This window comes from Rhinopithecus bieti, unplaced genomic scaffold (assembly GCF_001698545.2).
Source record: "Rhinopithecus bieti isolate Rb0 unplaced genomic scaffold, ASM169854v2 scaffold_60905, whole genome shotgun sequence".
NCBI lineage: Eukaryota > Metazoa > Chordata > Mammalia > Primates > Cercopithecidae > Rhinopithecus > Rhinopithecus bieti.
The window spans coordinates 85,879-102,780 of NW_016823418.1; the positions used below are offsets into that span (position 1 = coordinate 85,879).

At 35.7% G+C, this 16,902-nt stretch overlaps 1 protein-coding gene across 1 annotated transcript in view; it reads right to left on the reverse strand.

Annotated features, from left to right (window-relative positions):
* Positions 1–16,469, reverse strand: part of SULT1B1 (sulfotransferase family 1B member 1) — a 39,956-nt gene extending 23,487 nt beyond the window's left edge. The window contains exons 1-4 of the mRNA XM_017861404.1: positions 16,193–16,469; positions 10,808–10,999; positions 10,408–10,536; positions 5,409–5,506 (exon numbers count right to left, since the gene is read on the reverse strand). Coding sequence (XP_017716893.1) covers positions 5,409–5,506; positions 10,408–10,536; positions 10,808–10,955 — 375 coding nt within the window. The 5' untranslated portion in view covers positions 10,956–10,999; positions 16,193–16,469. The remainder of the gene's footprint in view (positions 1–5,408; positions 5,507–10,407; positions 10,537–10,807; positions 11,000–16,192) is intronic.
* Positions 16,470–16,902: the final 433 nt, after the last annotated feature.

Sequence of the window (16,902 nt, forward strand, 5' to 3'; positions counted from 1 at the left end):
CCNCCGCACAAGCATTCTTATACACCAGTAACAGACAAACAGAGAGCCAAATCAGGAATGAACTTCCATTCACAATTGCTTCAAAGAGAATAAAATACCTAGGAATCCAACTTACAAGGGATGTAAAGGACCTCTTCAAGGAGAACTACAAACCACTGCTCAGTGAAATCAAAGAGGACACAAACAAATGGAAGAACATACCATGCTCATGGATAGGAAGAATCAATATCATGAAAATGGCCATACTGCCCAAGGTTATTTATAGATTCAATGCCATCCCCATCAAGCTACCAATGAGTTTCTTCACAGAATTGGAAAAAATTGCTTTGAAGTTCATATGGAACCAAAAAAGAGCCCGCATTGCCAAGACAATCCTAAGTCAAAAGGACAAAGCTGGAGGCATCACGCTACCTGACTTTTGGCATTAATTTACATTGTATTGTGCTGTGGCCCAATGGTGTGGTTGGTATGATTTTGGTTTTCTTGTATTTATTGAGAATTGCTTTATGGCTGAGTAAAACCTGGGTCAATCATACAATATGTGCCATCTACAGATGAGAAGAATGTATATTCTGTTGTTGGATAGGTATCTGTTAGGTACATTTAGTCAAGTGTCGAGTCTAAGTCCTGAGTGTGTTGCCTTGATGATCTGACACTATCAGCGTGGTGCTGAAGTCTTTCACTAATATTATGTGGTTATGTAAGTATCTTTGTAGGTCTGTAAGAACTTGATTTATGGATTTAGGTGCTCTAAAGTTGGGTGCATATGTATTTAGAATAGTTAAATCTTGTTGAACTGCACCTTTTATCATTGTATATTATTCTTTGTCCTTTTGATTGTTGGTTTGAAGTCTCTTTTGTCTGAAATAAGAATAGCAACTCCTGCTTTTTTGTTGTTGTTGTTCTCTATTTGCTTGATATCTATTTCTCCATCCCTTTACTTTGAGACTATGGGTGTTGTTGCATATGAGATGAGTCTCTTGAAGTTTGAAGGCAGCAGAGTCTTCTTGCTTCTTTATCCAACTTGCCAGTCTGTGCCTTTTAAGTTGCTCATTTAGCACATTTGTATTCCAGATCAAAATTCATATGTGAAGATTTGATCCTGTAATTGTGCTGTTAAATGGTTATTATGTAGACTTGATTATGTAATTGATTTATAGTGCCAATGTTCTGTGTATTTTGGTATATTTTTGTGGTAGCTGCTACATCTTTTGTTTCCATGTTTAGCACTCTCTTAAGGACCTCTAGGAAGGCAAGTCTGATGCAAATGAATTCCTTTAGTATTTCCTTTTCTGAAAAGGATTTTATCTGTTCATCACTTATGAAGCGGTTTGACTGGATATGACATTCTTGGTTGGAATTTCCTTTCCTTAAGAATACAGAATATAGGCCCTCAATCTCTTCTGACTTGTAAGATTTCTGCTGAGTAGTCCACTGCTAGCCTGGTGAGGTTCCCTTTGTACATGACCTGCCCCTTTCACTAGCTGTCTTTAAGAATTCTTATTTCATGTTGACCTTGGAGTTCCCCTTTCATTCTATATTTCGGGAATTGTTGTCTTATGTAATTTGTGTGTTGGCTTCTCTAGCAAGGTTGAGAACATTTTTATTGACAGTATCCTCAGATATGTTTTCCAAGTTAATTGCCTCTCTCTATCTCTTTTAGAAATTCCAGTGAGTCACAGGTTTGGTGTCTATATAATCCCATGTTTCTTGGAAGTTTTGTTCATTTTTTAAAATTCCTTTTTAAAATTTTTGTCTGCCTGCTTTGATTCAAAGCAACAGTCTTCCATCTCTGATATTCTTTTCACAGCTTGGTCTATTCTATTATTAATGTTTCCCATTGTATTATGAAATTCCTTTAGTAAATTTTTTATTTCCAGAAGTTCAGTTTTGTTCTTTCTCAATGTGTCTATGTTTTCTTTCTGCTCTTCAAAAGTTTTACTGTTTTCCTTGGATTGGGTTTCAACCTTTTTCTATGTTTCATTGAGTTTCTTTGACATCTAGATTCTGAATTCTATGTCTGTCATTTCAACAATTTCAATCTGGTTAAGAACCATTGCTGGCAAGCTAGTTAGTTCATTTGCAGGCAAGAAGACACTGGCTTTCAGAGTTGCCAGAATTCTTGAGCTGTTTCTTTCTCATCTGTGACAGCTAATGTTTCTTTAATCTTTTAAATTCCTTTCCTTTGGATGGTACTTTTTGCTTTTACATTCTTTGTTGTCCTTGAGGTTTTGACTCTAGTGTAAATTTGGGTTTATTAGATTGTTTTCCTTTTTGGATGCTTTTAGGGGACCAAGGCTTAATTTGGCACTCCAGGGCTATGTGCTCTGTCTCTAGTGGGCTAGAACAAGACCATTTGCTTTGCTCTCTGGCCCCTTGAAGTCAAGAACCTTCTTTGCTGGAGGTGCTAATGTGTTCCCAGACTACTGACAACAACATTCCAATCAGGGATGCTGGCAAAGGTGCTTCACTGGGTCATTGGAGATGACATGAGACAGTGTAATCCAACAGGGAAGCAGGGGGTCAGAGCCACATATGTAGTGATGGGGCAGTCACGTGCATCCACTTGCTCATAGGGTAGCAGGAATAGGCTGCAGGTTACTGTGCACTGGTGGGAGAAGGCTGAAAGTGAATCTGCACCAGTAAGGATCCATATGCAAAAGCAAAAACCTGGGCTAAAAACTGGAAGTTAGGGGCTGCTGGTCAAAGAACTATGACAGCAGCTGCTGGCAAGTGCTTCAGTAGGGCAGCTGAGGCTGTGCACTAAGTGAGTATGGCTATGCGGAGGCCCTAGTAGAAGCCAGCACAGAGAGGCGCAGTCAGATCAGACTGGCCCCGGCCGATGTGCAAGACAGGCCTGCTTTCTCCAGACCTGGGAGCTAACAAAAGCTAAAGCCACCTAAAGAAATATGGAAAGCCTTGGGGGATGGGCACCTATGGCCGTGTTCCACTGCAGCTATTCCTGCGCCAAACCCTCTGGACTCCACACAGAATAGAGTACTGTCTCTGCCAATTCTCTGGGAAGTTCTCCCCGCCAACTAAAATGTCTCTGGGAGTCATGGAGTCTCCTGCAGCTAGGATCCTGGAGGTCCATGGTAAGAGGGGGCTGTTCATGCCTGTTTAACTCACTCCTTCTCTAGGAACTGTGCAGGACCAGGAATAAGTCATGGTGCTCAACAGCCCTATTCAGAATTCCTAGCTTCCTCCCCCTGTAGCTCCACCATCTGCATTCTCCCTCTATTCACTCTTAATGCCTTTTATCCAAAGATCTTTTTGGAGTATGCCAGTTTGCTTGATATTCTGGTCTTTTTTTAGTGGGAGAAGCTCTTCCAGAATTTGTCTAGTCAACCATCTTGGCTCTACCCCATAACTACTTTAAATTTATATAATATACACACATGAATCTAAAGACAAAAATTGGCAGAGTGTATAAAAACTGAACTTAGCTGTATGCTGTTCAAAAGACACACTTCAAACAAAATGACAATGAGACATTGAGAGTAAAAGGGTAGCAAAAATATGTAATGCAAACATTAATCGGTAAAAACTAGGAGTGGCTATATCAATATAAGTTAGACTTCAGTGGAAAAAAAAATCACAAGGGGCATTACATAATGATAAAAGGACTAATCTGTTAAGAAGATAAAGCAATTCTGAATTCCAAATAGCAAACAGCAGAACTTCAAAATACATGAAATGAAAACCAGTAAAGCTGAAGTAGGAATAGACCAATCAATAGTTACAGTTGAGCATGTTTACAAACCACTCTCAGGCAATTGCTATAATTGCTAGACAGAAAACAAGAAAGGATATAAAAGAACTGAACAACATTATTGGTCAAGAGGATGTAATAAAAATACAGAGAATACATCCACCTACAAAGAAGAATACACAGCCTGCTCAAGTGCTCACGAACCATTAAGAAGATAGAACAAGATGAACCATAAGAAATTTAAAAGAATTGCAATTATGTAGGGTATGATCTTTGACTAAAATGGAATAAAACTAGAAATCAGTAACAAAAAGAAAACATAAAAATCCTCAAACACTTACAAATTAAATCATACACTTCAAAATCTTGCAGTAAATGAGGAAATTTCAAATAAAATAAAAATATGCATAGCATTGAGTGCAACTGAAAGCATGACATATCAAAATGTGTGGGATGCAACTAAAGCTTTACTGACGAAAAATATTTACAACACTAAATGTTTATTTTAGAAAGTAGGAAAGAAACAAATCAATAATATCAGTTCCTGCTTAAAGAGATTAGAAAAAGGAGAGTAAAATAAACCCAAAGCAAGTAGATGGAGAGAAATAATAGAGAAAAAAAGCAGTAATCTGTGACACTAAAAACAGATAACAGAAATAATTGATAAAGCAAAAAAAAAGCTTTAAAAAATCAGTAAAATATACTTATGACAAGACCGACAAAGATAAGAGAGAGAAGGCACAAATAACTGAGATCAGGAACAAAACGGTATCAGAACAAATCCTGCAGCCATTAAAATAATAATGAGTATAATATGAACAACTGTTCATTCATAAAGTCAGCAACTTAGAAAAGTTTCTCACGCATCACAAATTATCAAAAGTCAGATAAGAAAAAACACATAATCTACATAGCACCGGAACTATTAAAGCAATAGAATTTGAAATATAAAACTTCCCCCAAAGCAGATAAGCAGGAACAAATGTTTTGACAAAGACTTATACCAAATCTTCAAATAAGAACTAACGTCCTGAAGCTCAGTTTTTTTTTTTTTTTTTTTTTTTTTTGGAGACGGAGTCATCCACTCTGTTCACCAGGCTGGATGCTTGGCCTGATCTCAGCTCACTGCAAACTCGCCTCCCGGGTTTACGCCATTCTCCTGTCTCCGCTCCCGGTTAGCTGGGACCTACAGGGCGGCCGCACGTCGCCGGCTAGTTTTTTGTAGTTTTTTTCGTGAGGACGGGTTTCACCGTGTTCAGCCAGGATGGTCTCGATCTCCTGACCTCGTGATCCGCCTGTCTCAGGCCTCCCAAAGTGCTGGTTATTTACAAGGCTTGAGCCCGCGCCCGGCCTTTAAGCTCAGTTTTTACAGAAAGGATCTGACGATTCTAGGGAGAGTTGGGAATAATAGTAGCAATGTTGTGCTGAGATTTTTTTTATTCTGTTGCTGCTCAAGTTTGGAAAACTTGAGTATATAAACTCAGACTAAAAGTTAATTTTTAATGGAAATATTTCAATGTAGCTCAGTTTTCATGGTCACAAGTAAATGACTTCTGAAGATTTACATACAATGTGAGTGGGTATAGATTGTTGCAAGTATTTGGTTACAGAAACAAAAAAAAATTTTAAATAAACTATGTGAGTGGGTAAAGGGATAGGGTCACACTAAAAAACTGACTTGGAGTCTGGAGTATACCTTGCAATTATTCTCCCAGAAAGACTTAGGAAGAAGATCAGTTGGTAGATGTGTTTTCACAATCCGGAGTGATGGATTCTTCTCTAATTGTTCTATACCTAGAAATTGAGTTAAGTGTACAGAAATATTAGAGTCTCTAGAAATGTTACGTTTCCTTATTTTGCCAATCAGTTTTTCAAGACATTTTTGAGCATTATGTAATGCAGCTAAATTCTGAACCAATCACAGGCATTTCACCACATTACTAGAGTCTGTATTGTGTAACATTCAAGGGTACACATTCTGAGGTTAGTCACCCTGAGTTCAAATGCAGACTCTATCACTTAAGCATTGTGAGACACTTTGAAAGTATCTCAGAATCTCTGTACTTCAGTTTCCCCATCTCCAAAACGAGAGATAATAATACCCTCTTAAATAATTTGGAGTTTTATTGTACCTGTGCAATAAATGACTTTTTAAATGTTTCTTCATGCCAAAGAGATATCAATAACTAGTAAGTCTAAAACTGGCTATTGTGTTGTATCAGCTACTGTAGCATAGGTGACATTAACTTTGCGTGTAATATCAGCTGTTGTATCTATATTTTTATTATATTCTATATGTGTCATATGTCTCTCCATATACGTATGGACAGGAAAATGTGTAATCTTTAGTTATTAGCTTAGCTCTTTAAAGTCATACAACAAATACATGGTAGAACTTGGTTTCAAATTAAGGTCTTAAGATAGATGATACACAAACTTCTTATGCATTCCTTTTTGTTCCACAGTATTACTTATATGCAGTCTAAACTCTGGAATGCCTGATAATCTTAAATCATCTTGCCATCGCTGAATGCAAAGGCAAACCCACACAAAATTGCATCCGACTCATTGAAAACAATACTTTGTTTTAAATGTTCACAATAATTCACTGCATGTGCTAAGAAGTCATTCAGCCTATTACAACATTTTTCTTTTAATGTTCTATAAAACACCTTTTGACTTAGTAGATTTTTAAATTATTTGTTTGTTTCCTGTGTCCTTATGTCCCTTCCTCAACCTCACTCCTAAACATACACTAAAATGGAGATTCCATAAGAACAGAGGTGTAACTTGTTTTATTCATAAATAAATGTCCATAGAGAACAGTGACTAGCACATGATCAGTATGAAGAAGACTATTTAATGTCAGTAGAGACAGGCTTGGCAGACAAGAAATTTAAAAATGTGAAAATCCAAGTTACATTTGAATTATCAGATAAATAGCAGATTGTTTTCAGCATGAATATTTCCCTTACAACATTTGGAAAGTACTTGTATACTTAATAAAATGGATATTTATCTGAATTTCAAATTAATTAATTGTCCTGTATTTTATTTGCAAATATAAATGACTGTAAACATAAAATACTGTACAACTCCACCAGGAATTTTACTATGCCTCTACTGATCTAGCAACTACAGTCACTTTACTGAGCATATAAAAATGAGAAATTGTAATCTTCCACAACTCGTTATTAGTTAATGGCCATGACATGAACTTATATCTGTTTCTTTTAAGAAGTTTTTCTCACATCTGTTGTTCCTTGTTCCGCATTCAGCTTCCCTGAAAGATTTCTCAATTTCCCCTGTTTTGCAATCATTTTGCCAAGTGAGTCTTCTAAATGAACCCTTTATATCCACAAGTACGAGTGTTAGCAATGAGTAAAGACAATAAAATTATTTACACTCAGGCTCTAGAGTTTATTTATTTATTTATTTATTTATTTATTTATTTATTTATTATTTGAGACAGAGTCTCGCTCTGTCCCCCAGGCTGGAGTGCAGTGGTGCAATCTCGGCTCACTGCAAGCTCTGCCTCCCGGGTTCAGGCCATTCTCCTGCCTCAGCCTCCCGAGTAGCTGGGACTACAGGCGCCCGCCACAATGCCTGGCTAATTTTTTGTATATTTTAGTAGAGACGGGGTTTCACCATGTTAGCCAGGACGGTCTCAATCTCCTGACCTCGTGATCCACCTGCCTGGGCTTCCCAAAGTACTGGGATTACAGACGTGAGCCACTGTACCCGGCCTAGAGTAGATTTAAATGACATAGTTTACCCTCATCCACCTGCTGAACTTCAGCCATTCACTGTCAGGCAATGCTGCATAGCCTCCCTCTCTATCCCCAATCCTTTCCATCTGTTATCCCTTACTCCCATGCCTCTGATTACTTTGGTTCTGTCACTTTTTTCATTTCATACTTTCTATGGCTCTGAAGTCTTGCCTCATTCTTGAACTCATTTGGGTTCCTTGCCCCCAGCATAATATCTCAGTTCCAAGCTTTCCAAGGATAGACATGTTTAAGAACATCAAGCCTTAACATGGGCACGTTTAAGAATATCTCATGATAACCATTTGCTTTAAGAATCTTTGCAGTTTGCATTTTAAGTCCTTGACAAATGTAAGAGTAACAACTTTGTGAGAGTAACGGATTTGATTTGTAATGCTAAGTAAAAAATGTTGAGTATTTATACTTGAATTTTAAGTTGAAATCTTGCTAAATTTCTAATTTTATTTAAAAAAATTTTTTAGAGACAGAGTCTTGCTGTGTCGCCCAGGCTGGAGTACAGTGGTGGAATTATTGCTAAGTTTCTATGTAGTTTTGGAACATTTAAAATACCTAAGATTTGCTGTATTTATGAGCTTAATTTATTGGAGTATAAGTACTTGGGAAGATTTGTCTTGGTCAGATAAAGTAAGTACTCAAGGAAATGAAATATACTGATTATATAAATGCCACTTAAGTGTTTAAAGGAGCTTAATTAAATATAACTTGGATCAAATATTAAACTCCTTTTGTTGTATAAGTAAAATAATAATATTTATAAGCTGAACTTAATGGCTTAGGGAAGAACTGGGATTTTAGATTTGTAACTTTGAAAATTGAATCTATTTTTTAAACAAAATGAAACAAAACAAAAATTGGCAATTGCTCTCTGACTTCTGGCAATGACATAGAAGAACTGACATCCTGCCAGTTGATTCGTCTCTGCTTATGGAAGCAGCTAGTTCAGTCAGTCTGCTGAGGGGCACTTCCATTACAGAAGAGGATTTGGATATTTCTCTTTACCTTGGCATACAGGTCTATCACCATCCTACTGCTTATTTTTATCCCAGGATTCCAGCAACATTTGACAGTCAAACTTCACTTCTTGAATACTCCTCTCATTTATCTACAAGACACCATACTCTTCCATTCCCTCTTAGCTCATTTTTTTCAGTTTCCTTTGCTAGCCCCTCTTTCTCTACCTAACTTCTGCATGTTGATGTTTTTCACAGCTCAGTCCTTCTCTTCTCATATTGCTCCACAGGCTTTCCCTGGGCAATCACATTGATTCCAATGTCCAATTATGCTGAGCATTGCCTAATGAATATATTTTAACAAGCTCCAAACACCATCATTTTAATTCACTATAATTTTAACTGGTTATAATATCCAATGGCATCTCAAGGTTACCATTTCACAACTAAAATATTAATAACCCTATCCCCAAATGTGTTCCTCTCCAAGTACTTTTCCTTGCAAGCAAATAGTTCCACAGTCCACTTGCTTGATGAAATAAAACTATGTCATCCTTGATTCTTTCATTTGCTTCATATTTCCTTGACAGTCCATCAACAAGTCAAAAATATATCTTCTCTAGCATCCTCAATTCCACCTCCACCAAGCGACTTGTGGAGTCTTTGTATTTAAAACAACAACAAAAAAACAAAAACCCTATAACTTTTCTTTGCATAAAACCCTTCAATGTCTTCCTCGATGTTCTTGGAATAAAATGAGAAAATATTTTAAGAATTACAAGTCCTACATGATCTATCCTAGCCTACTTTCCAATTGTTTTGCATCCCACTTTTTCCTTCTTTCATGGATCATTTTAGACCCCGGGCTATATCAAGATCTTCCTGGAATATGCTTTCCAGGACTATATCCTGTAATATTCTTTACCCAAGCATGTACTTTTTAATCTCAATTGGGAGTAGATGCCCCTTGTTAAATTTAGACTAAAGCTATCATCTTACACATTTTAAGTTTGGCTTAAAGGTTTCTCTATACATAGTGAATTGTAACCTAACTGGATGTGTAAACATATTGCATTCTACCTTGTGCCAATCACCAAGTTTTGGCCAATCGAAGGTGGCCAACTCTTCAAACTGTGTTCAAATAAGTCAAACACTAAACTGTAACTAAGCCAGCTGTTTCTATATCTCAATTCTGTTTTCTGTGTGTCACATTCCTTCCTTCTGTAAACCATGTAGCTGTTCTGGAATCTCTGAGGCTATTTTGACTTAAGGGGCTGCCCGATTTGTTAATTGTCCTTTGCTCAATTAAACTTGTTTAATTTAATTTGTCTAAGTTTTTTATCCTTTATTACCCATTTAAAGTAAGCTTTCCTATCGTTTGCTTCCTCAGAACCCTATTCTTTGGCTGTGCAAGACTACTAACATTGACATACTGTTATTTACTTTTTAACGTCACAATATTACTGTAAGCTCCCTGTGATACAATATATAATTTCTAATCATTATGTATCTATACCATAGCACAGTGAATAATTATTTACAAGCATTCCATAAATACTTGTGGAAGAAAAATTAATAGTATTAGTGAATTCTATGTTTTAAGAAAAGTTGCTCCTTGTTTATTAATTACAACAATGTCCTGAATTAGGAACTTACTGATCTAATCTGACAAATTCTACCCAACAAAAGTCAATAAGACAGAGAAAGTATTGTTTATTTTATCAATCAAATTTGTAATTGTTTTGTACAGTAAGACTCTCATCTTTGATATCATACCTGGATATACAACAGACAAAAATAAAGTTTCTTCATATTCCTCAAGAATTTTACATTGTTTTCCAGCTTCCATTTTATGTCACCAAATCTACTCCAGTTTCAGTGAGAGTCACACATACAATAATGCATATGCTGTGTAAATAATATTACAAAATAATAATTCCAAGGGGGTTAAATTTACCTGATGTTCTTAATCCAGGGAGAGTCATTTCCAACATTGGAACTTTTTCGGTAATAAAACCTCGCTTACATTTTTCAATATCTCCATCATTTAGAATCATGTCTGTAATTTCACTAACCCAAGTAGTACCTGTGACAAAAGGCAACATTTTCAAAATAATTACCCAAATTGCACAGGAGAGGGAGAAGAATCTATTGGAAACACTACCATTTTAACACATTCTATTACAAACTTAATTCCCCTTTCTATGCCCCAAATGCCAATTTTAATATACTAAAATAGGTGACCGCACTAAATGAATATTAACTTTATTTAGAATGATAATTATTTTATGGACAAGTTGATTTCCAGGAAACAAAAATCGAGGTCGGACTTGAATTTGTCAGGCCACAGAACTCACCTGATTTAGGATAAGTGGCTATCACAATGTCATCTGGTCTGCTATGGAACTGTTCAATTTTTTCCCAATTGTTCACAAAAGCACAGGGCATGGGATAACCATGGACCAACTTCAGATCTTCTCGCAGAATATCTTTTGGGGAAAGCATTTTAATACCAGATTGTACAAATATATAATAGATTGACGGTCGTTCTGGAGAAATATAGAGAATAAAAATCAGAATCTGAGTAACTAATGTTGGTCTTAAGACACCGCAATTTGTCACAAAGTAAAATTGGACTTTTACATTGTGGGCACATGGAGATCTAAGTACAAAGGGCGTATTTTGTGGACATTAGGTACAGTAGATTGCAAGAGCAGTAACTGGCTCCGTGACAAGCAGGACAAAGGTCTCTAGGGGAGGTTTTGGAAAGAAATGAAACTGCATCTCTCTCTTTGAGTTAAAATGCATGTTTCACAGAAATATGCCAAAACAATCTGAACAATCTGGACTTAAGGCAAAATAAATCCACCACTCATTATTAAGACTTCAGCTATACCTCATTTTTCCTTAAAGAAAATTTGCTGTCATTCTGACCTTTGATCTTCAGTTTGTAATTCATCTTCTTTCTTTGTCTGCTTCTAAGATTACTTTATCACTTATTTGGAGCAAGTGGATTATAATGTTCCTAGGTGTGGTTATTTTCGTGTGTGTGTGTGTGCATTCACATGCACATTTTAGCTTTATAGAGCTTCTTGGAATTGTGAGTTTACGGTTTCCATCAAATTTGGATAATTTTCAGCCATTATTTCTTCAAATATTTTTTCTATCTCTCTCTCCTTCTGAGACTATAATTACATGCATATTAGGCCATATGAAGTTGCCCACAGCTGAGAGATTATCTATTTAGTTTTTTAAAAAGCTTTTCTCTATGTGTGTTTCATTTGGGATATTCTCTCTTGCTCTGTCTCTGTAATTACTAACCTTTTCTTCTGCAGTGCTTAATCTGTCCTTACTCCTTTCCAGTATGTTTTATCTTGGGCTTTGTAGTTTTAGTCTCTGGGTGTTCAATTTCAATATGCTTGTATTTTTTATTCTCAATTTTAAAGCATACTAAATACAGTTCTAATGATTTTTCTTCTTTGTTAACAGTAACATCTGCATAGTTCTATGTTGTTTTCAGTTGATTGATTTTTTTTCTCATTATGGTAGTCTCTTTTCTCCTTGTTTACATGTCTGATAATTTTTTATTGGATGCTTGGTGCTCCTGTTACTTCTGCTTGCTTAGAAACTGTCATTGATAATTTTTTGCGTCAACCTGACTGTGCCATGGGGTCCCCAGACATTTGGCCAAACACTATTCAGAGTGTTTCTGTATTGGTGTTTTAGGACCAGATTAATATTTAAATTGGTAGACTGAGTGATTGTTCTACCTAAGGGGGTGATCTTCATCCAATTAGTTGAAGTCTGAGTAGAACAAAAAGGGTGATGCTCCTAGGAGTGTTCCTTCTACCTAACTGCCTTTGAGCTTTAACGAAAACATCGTTGTTTTTTGTTTGTTTATTCCTGCCTGCAGACTCAAACTGAAACATTGCTCTTCCTGGATCTCTGGCCTGCCAACCTTTTGACTAGAGCTAAACCATCAGCTCTACTGGGTCTCCAGTTTGCCATTTCACCCTACATATCCTGGAATATGCCTGCATACCTGCCTCTAAAATAATATCATATATGTATGTGTTAAAAGGCAGTCAGACAGGAAGAATTCCTCTTTACCTCCGGGAGAGTCAACCTTTTGGTTCTATTCAGCCTTCAACTGATTGCATGAGCCCCATCCACATTAGGGAAGGCAATCTGCTGTACTCAATCTACCAATTAAAATTTTAATCTCATCTAAAAACACCCTCACAGACACACACACACACACACACACACACACACAGACACATACATGCACATTAATGTTTGATCAAATATCTGGGTTTCCTGTGGCCCCATCAATTGGACACATAAAATTAGCATCACAAAGAGCTACTCATTATTTATTTTTTCCATTTCATTTCCACTGAACTTTGTAAGTAAAACCATAGCCTTGCTTTTAATAATGGTTTTCATTTTACATCAATTTTATTTTATTTTACAATTTATAGATTCCTTCATAATCGATGTTCCATTTATTTCTTAAGATCTGTTAATTTAATAACATAGAACATATTTACTATTGTATGGATAGAAAGAATTTGAACTAATTGCAGCATAAATTGCATAATATCTTAGAGGAAATTGTATTGCTTCTAGTAAAATAACTTTAAAGATTGCCAAAAGTTCTTAATTGATTAAGTATAATAGTTTCTGGTAAATATTTTGCAAGTAATTTGTGAACCCACAAACAAAACTCACTAACTTAACAGCTAGCTGGAGCTTAAACTAGCTTACCTAACATTAATTTGTACAGAAAGAGGTATGCTTTTGACTAGGAAGAACATGTTACGACAACAGCCTTGTATTTCAAAGCCAACTCTTCCACCATCACTACCCCCATCTACACACACATACACACACACAAATCTAGGAGGGAGAAATTTGGGTAATCATTTTTTCATTTTATATTATAAGATATATATTACATACCACATTTTTATACATTATCATTCATGTGTTTTACACAAAATGCTGTGTTATTTTGTTTTCCAGTAAAAGTCATTATTCAACAATAGGTTTGTCCTGAAACATGTAGCATCTTATGCTACAAATAGAGTGAAAATTAATAAAAATAACTTGAACTTTGCATTTTCACACTGTTTATTGAGTAATGGAGTTGTAGGCCTCAGAAATCTGGAATAGAAGATATTAATGGAGGAGCAGTCTCAAAATAGATTAGATACAGACAAGTTTAGAGCATTTGAAGCCCTGGGGCAAGGATGTCAATGACAGCTGAGTGAATGGAGCCTTTTAGGAAAATTATATTAAATATTTATCTTCTATATGCTTCTCAGTTATTCTCCATTTCCAGTAAAATGTCAGGTAGTCTTTGTAATGTTTCGTTAGTGGAGACAGTCTTGTAGAAAATATTCTCCAGCATGAAATACTGTGGAACATGTTAGCAGCTCAAGAAAGGAATAATTAATGTGGATGGTCAAGGAGTCAGCAGAAGGAGGAATTTGAAAGAAAAGAAAGTAAGTCTGTAAGTAGTGTACTTGTGATGAAGTTTGTATTGAATAAATTGAATGAAGAAATGAATGAATGATGAGATTTCCACTTCTCACCTAGAATCTTTTGATATCTCGAGAATAGTGCCCTTCTCTGTTTGGATATAAAGGAATGAGTGCCCACAGGAGTCAACATAGTACATTTAGATATCAGACTTGATTTCCACATGATAAATGAAATAGCTCTTTCTGAAACATTTTATTTTATTAACTTCTTAACAAGTTGTTTCTTCCCAAATTATCTAAAGGTAAATATCAATGGTACACGTCATTTCAAAAAGTGTCTATTCTGAATTGAGAAAAATAAATGAGTCTCTATTCATTGGCTCCAGAATGTAATGTTTAGTAGCAGTATAACTTTGCTTATCATCTCTTATAACGCATACATATTATGCAAAAGTGAATGAATATTGATGGAGCCAATACCCTTTTCATACTGTCCACTAAAATTATATAGACAAATTTATTCGCCATATAGCAAGTAGCTTATATTATGCATTTATAGCATCATTTCTGGTTCCATTTCATGTCTTGGTTCATCCTTTGCCTTTTCTTTATTTATTCACCTTAATTTAATTTGTACTATTCTTTTATATGCATAAAATTGATTTACAATTTCTATTCAAATTACAGACCATGTATAAGTCCCATGTGTTACTGGCCTTATCGGAGAGCTTGTTAGAAATGTAGAATCTCAGGCTTCAACCCAGAAGCAGAATCTACATTTTAGTAAGATCCTCAACTAATTTGTTTGCACTTAAAACTTGAGAAAATGACTTTAAACTACCTTTAATTATCTAATGATACAGGGTTTATGTAAATGATTTATCAAAATGAATTCAGTGTCTTTTAAAACAAATTGTGTTGATCATGCTTCGTGTATATGCTCTCTAATTATTACCTACCCTGAAAAGATCAGTCTTATTTTCATTCTGTGGATAAGATTAAGAAACAGATCTTCAGAGGCCCTGCTCAAAGAAGCACAGAAAAGGAGTGGCAACCCAGGAATGGACTTTAGTTTGTCCAGCTCTGTTCATGTGATCATACTGAAAATTTCCTGTAGGCCCAATCCAGTCAAAAATGTCTGTGATTTATCTCATTCAAACAAGAGTGTTTAGAAATTGGAAGAGATTTTTGCTTTGACAATGAAAATCCCCTGTGACAAAAAGGTCAGGCTCTTCATGCTGTAAAAATGTTGCTAGAGAAGAATAGAATGAGTAAGAAGATGAAAATAAGGCAACTGATTGTGAATATATGCTAGTCACCTCTGGAAAGTGTGGGTGTCCAATACAGGAAGCTACAGGGTATTAGGCATGAACTAGCATTACCTCGTTATGACCAATGGATAAATGATGAGTTCTGAATTATATGGGGAGAAGAGTATGGAGAGGAGGACTGGAAGATATCAAATAATTGATATAATTAAACTAGATATGTTGAAAGATGATTTATGAATGACATTTACTTTAAAATCTAAAAATTAGTTCATAAAATATTTTAAACCCTATTGGAAAGGAGCAGGCAATTTAAAGTAGTTGTAAATTATACACGGGATCTCAAGACTTCCTATTTAAGATGAGCCATAGGCTGAAAATTAAAATGTCTAAAATTGACTTTAAGGAATATTAATGGAACAAAAGAGAAAAATAAAAAACAATGCCTGTTTTAGAAGAAACAGTCATTTAACATTAAAACTATATTTTTCTTTCAGTTAGAAAAAAACAATTTCTTCCATTTGTCATACCCTGACAAAGTTTAGCTCTATCTGATACACATCAAATCCAGCTACTTAAATAAATGTAGTAAATGACATATTTTATATTCTGGAATGCACCTTAAAGGTGTGTGTGTGCGCATATGTCTGCATGCATGCATGTGAGTGGGACTGGATGAAAGATGGGAGCAGAGAAACAAAAACTTGAAAAAGATTTCTTTTCCGTAAGTGGTTTACAGTTTCATGAGAAGATCTCCATTCCTTGCATGCTTCAGTTCCATTAAATGTAGACAACTAAAATTGAACATTGAAAGCTTCAGAGATGTTAGACAGCATAAACAACAGTTTTCTATAAGAAAATTGGAATTATGCCAAAGACTTTCTAATTATAAAATATGTTCAAAACAGAAATTGTTCTAAGGCACACAATATTCTGTGGGGGTAGGATAAAACTTCAGGGAAAGAAATTGAAAAGCAAATTTTACCTCACAATTTAATCTCTTTGTTCAGTTTTCATTTTCAGCCAGTGAAGCTGTTGTAGAGTAACCATGGGAAATGGTAGTGGTTCCAGCAGGGAATGGGGAGCCCAAGAAGACTCCTGGCGCCAGGAACAAAACAAGTTCAAAGTTTGATCTGAACGTAGCAATCACTGAGTTTACAGGCAGCTAAGATGTAAAAAGGTTAAACTACCCACACCCACAATCACACACACACACACACACACACACACACACACACACACACACACATGAGGCAAGCTCCACTGTTTCAACAGCTAGCAAAGCCAGGAAGACAGGAAATGGATCAGGGTGGTGATCATAAGTCAGCACAGGCACAGGTTGTTTAGATTTTAAGCTGTCTGCAAGCTTCAAAGGGTCTGAGAAATGCAGAGGGAAAGAACATGAAGGGTTACTGGATCAAAATTGTTGCTTCTCTATATCTTATAAGAATGTCTTCTAACAATTTTGGCCATAACAAAAATAAAAATTGGTTTTCGTGTTTGTGTGCGTGTGTCAGTGTATGTTTCCATCTTGAATGAAAGTGAGTTTCTAATATTATTAAATATCAAACATATTAAAGATGAAATGATTTATTACTTTGGCACCTGAAACACAAATACTCTAATCATTTCCACAACTCTTGGCTTTTTCTTCTTTTGGTATGCAGAATCACATAGACAAGAAATGACTGGAAA